The sequence below is a fragment of the Sardina pilchardus genome, chromosome 24, assembly GCF_963854185.1.
Source record: "Sardina pilchardus chromosome 24, fSarPil1.1, whole genome shotgun sequence".
Classification (NCBI taxonomy): domain Eukaryota; kingdom Metazoa; phylum Chordata; class Actinopteri; order Clupeiformes; family Clupeidae; genus Sardina; species Sardina pilchardus.
The window spans coordinates 6,647,829-6,657,149 of NC_085017.1; the positions used below are offsets into that span (position 1 = coordinate 6,647,829).

General features: G+C 46.6%; 1 protein-coding gene across 2 annotated transcripts in view; it reads right to left on the bottom strand.

Moving 5' to 3' along the window:
* Nucleotides 1–9,321, bottom strand: part of hycc1 (hyccin PI4KA lipid kinase complex subunit 1) — a 60,025-nt gene that overhangs the window by 19,187 nt on the left and 31,517 nt on the right. For both annotated transcript variants that reach the window (XM_062530027.1, XM_062530028.1), the window contains exons 2-3: nt 5,704–5,785; nt 1,255–1,356 (exon numbers count right to left, since the gene is read on the bottom strand). In XM_062530027.1, the coding sequence (XP_062386011.1) occupies nt 1,255–1,356; nt 5,704–5,754 (153 nt within the window). In that variant the 5' untranslated portion in view covers nt 5,755–5,785. The remainder of the gene's footprint in view (nt 1–1,254; nt 1,357–5,703; nt 5,786–9,321) is intronic.

Below are 9,321 nucleotides of genomic sequence, written 5' to 3' on the forward strand. Positions count from 1 at the left end.
GAGAGCAATGAGAAATGAGAGGGTGAAAGAAAGAATGAGAGAGAGGGATAGAAAGAGAGCAAGACAGAGAGAGAGAGAGAGAGATAAGAGATAAGAGGGAGAAGAGGAGACAGATTGGTTACTTAATCATATGACTGCTAAGGCTGATTACAATCTGTACAGAATGTCTCTGTGGGAATCATGTACGACCGGTGCACTATAGTGTGTGTGTGTGTGTGTGTGTGTGTGTGTGTGTGTGTGTCATCTATAAATGGAACATCTACACCACCACTCTAGAACTGGCGAGCACCTAGCAACACAACCACAAACAGCACAAACTTGATCTCAACTAGATCTGAAATAGGTGAACAGTGCAGTCACCAAGCCACACCACCAGAGTGGAGGAGAGGAGAGAAGAGAAGAGGAGAGATGAAGAGAGAGAAAGAGAGAGAGAGAGAGATGAACGGAGGACAGGAGGAGAGCAGGAGTGGAGGAGAGAAGGTAAGAGAAGAGAGAAAGAGATAGATGTACAGGAGAAGGAGGAAGAGAGATGGTTGCCCTGGGAGAGCAGAATGAAGAGAAGAGAAGAGATGAGAAGAGATGAAGAGAGAGAGAGAAAGAGAGAGATGAACAGATGAGGAGAGGTGGATGAGAGATGGTTGCCCTAGGAGAGCAGGAGTGGAGGAGAGAAGAGAAGAGATGAAGAGAGAGAAACAGATAGATGAACAGAATAGAGGAGGAGGAAAGATGGTTGCCCTCGGAGGGCAGGAGTGGAGGAGAGAGAGAGAGAGAGAGAGAGAGAGAGAGAGATGAACAGAATAGAGGAGGAGGAAAGATGGTTGCCCTAGGAGGACAGAAGTGTACCCACATCATTGTAGTTCACATGACAGTGGAGGAGAGAAGAGAAGAGAAGAGAAAAAGAGAAAGAGAGAGAGATAAACAGAGGAGGAGGAGAGGAAGAAGAGAGCTAGTTGCCCTAGGAGAGCAGGAGTGGAGAGAAGAGAAGAGATGAAGAGAGAGAGAGATAGATGAACAGAGGAGAGCAGGGGGAGAGATGGTTGCCCCAGGAGGGCAGGAGTGGAGGAGAAAAGAGAAGAGAAGAGAAGAGATGAAGAGAGAGAGAGATAGATGAACAGAGGAGAGGAGGAAGAGAGCTGGTTGCGCTAGGAGGGCAGGAGTGGAGGAGAAAAGAGAAGAGATGAAGAGAGAGAGAGAGATGAACAGAGGAGAGGAGGAAGAGAGCTGGTTGCCCCAGGAGGGCAGGAGTGTACCCACGTCGCTGTAGTTCTCGCGGATGACCTTGTAGAGGGCGGGCACCAGAGAGCCCTTCTCCTTGAGCGAGGCGGCATAGCTCGAGATGGCCGTCTCCGGAAGAGTCTGGAGGAGAAAAACACACACACCAGGACATTAACACTCTATGCCCGTCTAGGGGTGTGTGTGTGTGTGTGTGTGTGTGTGTGTGTGTGTGAGGGTGGAACTTTTTTCAACCAGGAAGAGTCTGGAGGAAAAAAAACACAAGCACACACACCGGACATTAACACTCCCTTCCCCGGCTAGGGGTGAGTGTGTGTGTGTGTGTGTGTGTGTGTGTGTGTGTGTGTGTGTGTGTGTCTGTGTGTCTGTGTGTGTGTTTGTGTGTTTTAGTGCAGTAACACCAAATGCATAAATGCATCACAGCTCCATGACTGTTGTCTGAGGTTGTGTGTTCTCCAAACCAGGACACTTGTTGCTATGGAGACCTGACGAGGTGCAAATGATTTTCATTGATCACAAAATGACTCATAACACATAATGGTCTGACTGCAATAGTTTGGCTCTCACCGTGTCCTAACTGGACGCGAACATCAGCAATAAAATCTGTTCAATAACATTGTTATCAATTGTAGTGTCCGGACTGCAAGAGACACGAGCAGCGCGATGCAACGCAAAGTTTTTGAGAGAACTTTTGTCAGACGCCCGGTTTCTACTTTCTTTCTGTCGCTCGCTTTGCACCGCTATTTTGAATGAGAAATATGACGCAGTGTAGCTGCTAGACAGACAACATTGACAGTTGCTCACTCAGATCCTGTTAGGACACAGTGTCCATAGTGTCATAGATATATATTTGGCTGACAGACACAGACTGGAAAGAGCATTCAAGTGGCTTACCAACAATAACATGGCAGTGAAATGAGGCGCTAATCCTTTAAATCAACAAACGCCATCCCCGCTGTTACTACCACAGGCTTTGCAAGACCACATAAACACGCGTGTTGAGTCATAGTGAACGAAACAGGAATCATTGATTAAAAATAAATCAACATAAATCAAATCATCACAATGGGGAAGCATGGGAAGTAGGCTGCTGGTTTAACAGAGTTGCCTCTCTGATGCTAGGCCACTGTTGGAACCCGTTTTCCTTACTACAGCCAGGTTTATATGAAACTTGGTTTCGAGATTTGGAACTGACTCCAAACCAGCACCAGAAGTGCCTTGATGGAAAAGGGGTATGTGTGAAGTCTTTGTCTCCACAGGCAGAGAGAGAGACATTTCCTTATTGACAAGGTTAATGAAATGGCTACCTGTCAAGCTCTGTCAGACTAGAAATCGCACATGTGAATACAATAATTTCCTGTGCATTAGCCGCATTGTGTATAAGCCGCAGGACAGTGTTTTATGCAAATTAAAAGAAACAAAACCATATTAATACCATATTAACTGCCCCCATGTATTAACCTCATAGCTGAAGACATTTTGCAAAATGAATGTATAAGCCGCGGCTAATAGTTGGGAAATCACGGTAGAATGGAAATGGAATTGCACTCATTTATGCACTTATTGTGTGTGTTTTTTTTTTAAATTGTTGCTAGAATTGCTCTTAAAAGCTTTAAATGTTTTTACCATGTTTTACCATGAGTATAAAATACAGGTACCATACACCTTGGACACTAACACTGATATGTGTCTCTACTTACACGTGCCACTGCATCAGCATAGTACACCAAGTAAAACTTCTGTGCTGCCCACAGAAAAAACAATTGACAGGAAGTACATTCTGGATGTCAAAGTGGTTCAAATTCCTGAGCCTCCGATAAGACGTCCATTTAAATTCCGGCCTTCAGCAAAATTCCAGCCAGGTCTGAGTACTCTTTTTTTTTTCTTTTCTTTTTTTTGTCCAAAACGAATCACGAAAATATTTCAGCCCAGGCCTGGCACAAAATCAACAGCAGAACAGCAGAGCTGACGCTAACAAAAGGTTGCTAATGCACAATGCTAACTGATTTATTTTCACCAATATATTTGTCAACATCCCATCATACTGCTTTCTAGCCCCAGGCACAGAACAACACAGTGGAGAGCTTACACCACTGGTGCAGTTTGTCGCTTTACAGGACCAAACAGCATCAACATGACTTAGAGGAAGCTGTATTAGAAATGACTTAGAGGAAGCTATATTAGAAATGACTTAGAGGAAGCTATATTAGAAATGACTTAGAGGAAGCTGTATTAGAAATGAGCAGACACAATAAATGGTGCGTTAAAAAACTAACTGAGGAGAGACATAAACTGTTTCTATAGCCTCTATAGAGAGAGAGAAATAGAGAGAGAGAGAGAGAGGAGAGAGAAGAGGAGAGAGAAAGAGAGAGAGAGAGGAGACAGAAGAGGAGAGAGAAAGAGAGAGAGGAGAGAGAAGAGGAGAGAAAAAGAGAGAGAGGAGACAGAAGAGGAGAGAGAAAGAGAGAGAGAGAGGAGAGAGAAGAGGAGAGAAAAAGAGAGAGAGAGGGGCCATGTCAGGGTGGGACCCTTCTGCTTGGCTACGGGTGGCGGATCTCACCACAGATGGGCAACCATGGCGACGGTCCTCTCGGGCTGCCCACCACCGGGCAACATTAGCAGCGGGCACGACACCTGACCCTCCCCCCCTCTCTTCCTCCCTCTCTCTCTCCCTCCCTCCCTCCCTCCCTCCCTCCCTCTCTCTCTCTCTCTCTCTCTCACCACAGATGGCCAGTCATGGTGAAGGCTCTCTCAGGCTGCCCACCTCCACCACCACTACCGGGCGACATTAGCGACGGACACCACACACACACACACACACACACACACACACACATACACACACACACACACACACACACACACCTAACAGAACACCACACACCTGTCACATTCTTTCATTCCCTCTACTCTTTCATCCACATTTTCCTTTCTTTCTACTTCTCTCTTAGTCTTCTATTACCACCAGCCTCCGTAAATAACCATGCTGATGTCTTCTTTCTCTCTCTTTTCCCCTTCCTTCATCCCCTTCTCCACTCCTCTCTCTCTCTCTCTCTCTCTCTCTCTCTCTCTGCACCCACTCATCATCCTACCTACTGCTGTGAGGGAACCAGTGAAGATCCTAATGACTGACACTTCAGCCATGATGAGCCTGGATAAGTGTTTGAGAGTGTGTGAGTGTGTGTGTGTGTGTGTGTGTGTGTGTGTGTGTGTGTGTGTGTGTGTGTGTGTGTGTGTGTGTGTGATGTCAGGTGTGCATTTGTGCAAATGTGTGCATGTGTGTGTGTGTGTGTGTGTGTGTGTGTGTGTACTTGATGTTTAAGTGCTTGCGTTTACGAGTGACTCCTCTATGCATGTTTGTGTATGTCCACAAGCGTGATGTTTACTCTTTTGCGTATGTGTGTGTGTGTGTGTGTGTGTGTGTGTGTGTGTGTGTGTGTGTGTGTGTGTGTGTGTGTGTGTAGACTGATTAGGTACTTCACTGTGTACTGGTGCATGCAAGTCCTGCATGTATGCATGTGCCGACTTATGCCAGTAATCTTCCTACACATAGTCTTTGTGCACCAGTATGTACTGTGTGTGTGTGTGTGTGTGTGTGTGTGTGTGTGTGTGTGTGTGTGTGTGTGTGTGTGTGTGTGCTTGTGTGTGTTTGTGTGTGTGTGTGTGTACACATCATGTGAGGTAGAGTGTGCATGTGAGTCATTATGTACCAAGAATTTGGCTCCTGCTTGTGTTTGAGAGGAGGTCTCAAATCTCCTCAGTGCGTCACTGATTGTGTGTGATTGTGTGTGACCGTGTGTGTGTGTGTGTGTGTGATTGCGTGTGTGCGTGTGTGCATGTGTGTGAATGTGTGTGAGTCTGTGTGTGATTGTGTGTTTGATTGTGTGTATGTGTGTGTGTGTGTGTGTGTGTGTGTGTGTGTGTGATTGTGTGTGTGTGATTGTGTGTGTGTGATTGTGTGTGTGTGTGTGTGTGTGATTGTGTGCGTGTGATTGTGTGTGTGTGATTGTGTGTGTGTGTGTGTGTGTGTGTGTGTGTGTGTGTGTGTGTGTGTGTGTGTGTGTGTGTGTGCGCGCGCAATTGTGTGTGTGTGTGTGTGTGTGTGTGTGTGTGTGATTGTGTGTGTGTGATTGCGTGTGTGTGTGTGTGTGTGTGTGTGTGTGTGTGTGTGTGTGTGTGACGATAGAGGAAGAGTAAGGCTGATTGAGATTCTGCTGGAGGATGAGCTAGGTGACACATCCATCAGCTGCCATCACTCCTGATTCCCAACCGCTTCATTCCTCAACACAAGGGCTGCAGGAAGTGTTGTGTGTGTGTGTGTGTGTGTGTGTGTGTGTGTGTGTGTGTGTGACAGACAGTTAGAGAGACATAGTGCTCAGTTACTCATCTCCCAGATAAACCCAGCTGTGGACAATCGGTTACAGGGTGTGTGTGTGTGTGAGTGTGTGTGTGTGTCCATCTGTGCACTACCTTATACTCTGACAGCCATTCCTCCACCACGCCTTGGTCCATAGCCAACATCTTCCCTCATCTGGTGTGGGGCCAGTTCAACCTGAACACACACACACAAAAAAAAGACAAAAAGGGAAAAAAGATTTAACAAAATGAAAGCTCTCTTCATCCCAGCATGTTTCACGAGCTGCCAAGAAGATTTAAGAAGATTACACCTTTGGGAAAAAAATAGTAAACACACACAGACAGACAAATAGATAAACAACAAACACACAAACAAACAAACAAACAAACAAACAACACAACAGCACAAACCAGGCTTAGGGCAGAAACATGGATAAGCCCAGCAAGCCTCACTTCCTCCATCTCTCTCACTCCTCTGCAAGAGTCTGTCACTTTTTCTTTTCCTCCGCTAAATCTCATTTCATTTTTCATTCCCCCCATGGGTGTCCATTTACCCTTTTAACCAGAGACTAGATTAACAATGCGTAATACTGCTTGCTCATCTCTCACTCTCTCTCTCACACACACACCTCATATGCCTCCAGCGACTCCAAAACTGAATCAATGATAATGACTCCAATTTACTTAAATCCCCAGTGAATTTGCAAACACACTGACGCGATCACGAACACACACACACACACACACACACACACACACACACACACACACACACACACAAATATGCACACATACACACACACAGGCAGACATTTGGGCTCATGAGTGCACCAGTGCATGGTAAACACAGGAACACACACACTTGATGAACACATGTAGACACACACACCCGCACACACACATCTAGTCAGCGTGCCTGAAACAAAGCCTGTCATTTTCTACCAGTCATTAAAACACGCTTATGGGAAAATCAGAGAGAGAGAGCGAAAAAAAATTGAGAAAGAGAGAGAGAGAGAGAGAGAGAGAGAGAGAGAGAGAATGAAAACGTGAGAGAAAGAGAACGTGAGAATGAGAATATGAGCACACGAGCAATGAAGAAAAGAGCAAACAGAAGAGAACAGGAAGGCAGGAGCGGTAAAAGAGAGAGGGAGAGAGAGAGAGAGAGAGAGAGAGAGAGGTCTTACCTCAGCTCTAGCTGAGCAGTGTGCGGTTAGCATACAAGCTTGTCAGTACATAGCTCTGCTTTCAGTCGACCACCGCTGTGCGACTGTGTTTGCGTGTGTGTGTGTGTGTGTGTATGCGTGTGTGTCGTTGTGTGTGTGTGTGTGTGCGCCAAGGAGCGTTGGCTACCCCATGTCGGTGTGCAACCAGAGCGAGGGGGAACCTCATGCCACTGCAGCTGTGTGTGTCAGAGCGTGTGTTTGCGTGTGCGTGTGTGTGTGTGTGTGTGTATGCATGTGTCTCTCTCTCCACCTCTGATCAACCTCCCTGTGTGCTTTTAAAACGAGCTGTCATACATCCCTCTCTCCTCTCTCTCTCTCTCTCTCTCTCTCTCTCTCTCTCTCTCATTCCACAGGTTGGTTTCTTGGGTCTCAGCTTTAGGCTACTCATGTCATCCCTCTCTCCATCCCTCTCTCCATCCCTCCTCCCTATAATCACTCACTCACACACTCCAAGCTTTTATTTTTCTCTCCCCCCGACCTCATTTCAATCAGCTCACATTCTCACTCTCACTCCTTCACTCTTCGCTCTCTTTCCCTTCTTCATTCCCTGTGATCACTCCATCCTTCTTCTCTCTCTCTCTCTCTGGTCTGTCTTTCCCCACATCCTTCCTTTCTCTCACAATCTCTCACTCACTCATACACACACACACACACACACACACACACACACAATCTCTCTCTCCCTCTCTGTTATCAGGATGCAGCTCACATCTGCCCACGGAGCCTTTGAGTGCTGCTAGCTCTGTGTGCACGCGTGTGTGTGTGTGTGTGTGTGTGTGTGTTAGGGCACCTGCACACGTGGACGGACGTGTGAGTGTGTGTGCAGGGGTTTGGGAGAGAGGAAGAGCCAAAGAGAAAAAGGAATAGAGAGAGAGAGAGAGAGAGAGAGAGAGAGAGAGAGAGAGAGAGAGAGAGATAAACAAAGAAAGAATATTGAGAGGGAGAGCAAAAGAAGAAGAATAGCTTGTACGAGCCCACACGTTTTGGAACTGTGTGTGTGATTGTGTGTGTGTGTGTGTGTGTGTGTGTATGTACAGTGTCTGTGTGTGTGTGTGTGTGTGTGTGCAGCAGTGCTCCCCCTGGGTCTGCATGATTACGTGAGAACGTGCTGTTTTGTTTAGAGCGGTTCAGAATGCTCACCGGCGGAGCATTAAATCCGAGGAACAAACCCGCTCATTCATGCCGGATTGATTAGTCGGGTCTGAGCCCGACCCTCATGGATTATGTGGCCACGCGGATCTGCACCGCGAAGCAGGCAAGCTTAGCCCTGTGTGTGTGTGTGTGTGTGTGTGTGTGTGTGTGTGTGTGTATGTGTGTGTGTGTGTGTATGAGAAAGAGAGAGAGAGTGTGTGTGTGTGTGTGTGTGTGTGTGTGTAGTGTAGTGTAAGCATATGTGTGTGTGTGTGTGTGTGTGTGTGTGTGTGTGTATGAGAAAGAGAGTGTGTGTGTGTGTGTGTGTGTGTGTGTGTGTATGAGAAAGAGAGAGAGTGTGTGTGTGTGTGTGTAGTGTAGTGTAAGCATATGTGTGTGTGTGTGTGTGTGTGTGTGTGTGACTGTGTGTGTGTGTGTGTGTGTGTGTGTGTGTGTGTGTGTGTGTGAGTGGTGTAAGCGTGTGTGTGTGTGTGTGTGTGTGGTGTAAGCGTGTGTGTGTGTGTGTGTGTGGTGTAAGCGTGTGTGTGTGTGTGTGTGACTGTGTGTGTGTGTGTGTGAGTGGTGTAAGCATGTGTGTGTGTGTGTGCAAGAGAGGAAGACAGAAATAGATAGAGTGTGTGTATGTGTACAAACTCCATCTGGGACCAAGAAAGCAAGTTTACATGCCAAACTATGTTCACCACATATGCCTTAAACTGAAGGAGTGTGAATGGAGGCTCTGCAAGTCTGTTGGCGTTTCTGTAAGTGTAAAACAATGAGTGAACGTGTGTGTGTGTGTGTGTGTGTGTGTGTGTGTGTGTGTGTGTGTGTGTGTGTGTGTGTGTGTGCTCCGGTGAAAACGAGAGTGTGTCTTATCGCTTCCAAGAGCTAATGGATTTACGGCTTCCCAAGAGCCTCAGAAGGTTCCCAGGATCAGAAAAAATGGGATTATGGGTAAAATAACACACACAGAGGTGTACCAATAGTGAGACACCGTGGGCGAGCGACAAGCAGCCTCCCAGCCAATCAGCATCAAGTTCTGCAGATTACACCAGAATCATGACACAGTTACAGGAACTCCAGGGCCGAATTCATCCACCTAAAGGAGCTAAAGGACTGTATAACACAAAGGAAACATATAGAATCTAATATATAGAATCTATGCATTCGTAATGCGTACTACTGATCACAGCAGTGGCATCAGAGGTTGGGATCACCTTACAAGACCCTTGCCTATAGGATCACATGAACTAAGATTAAAGATTAGGTTACTGTTGCATTCCCTCCACACACACACACACACACACACACACACACACACACACACACACACACACACACACACACACACACACACACACACACACACACACACACA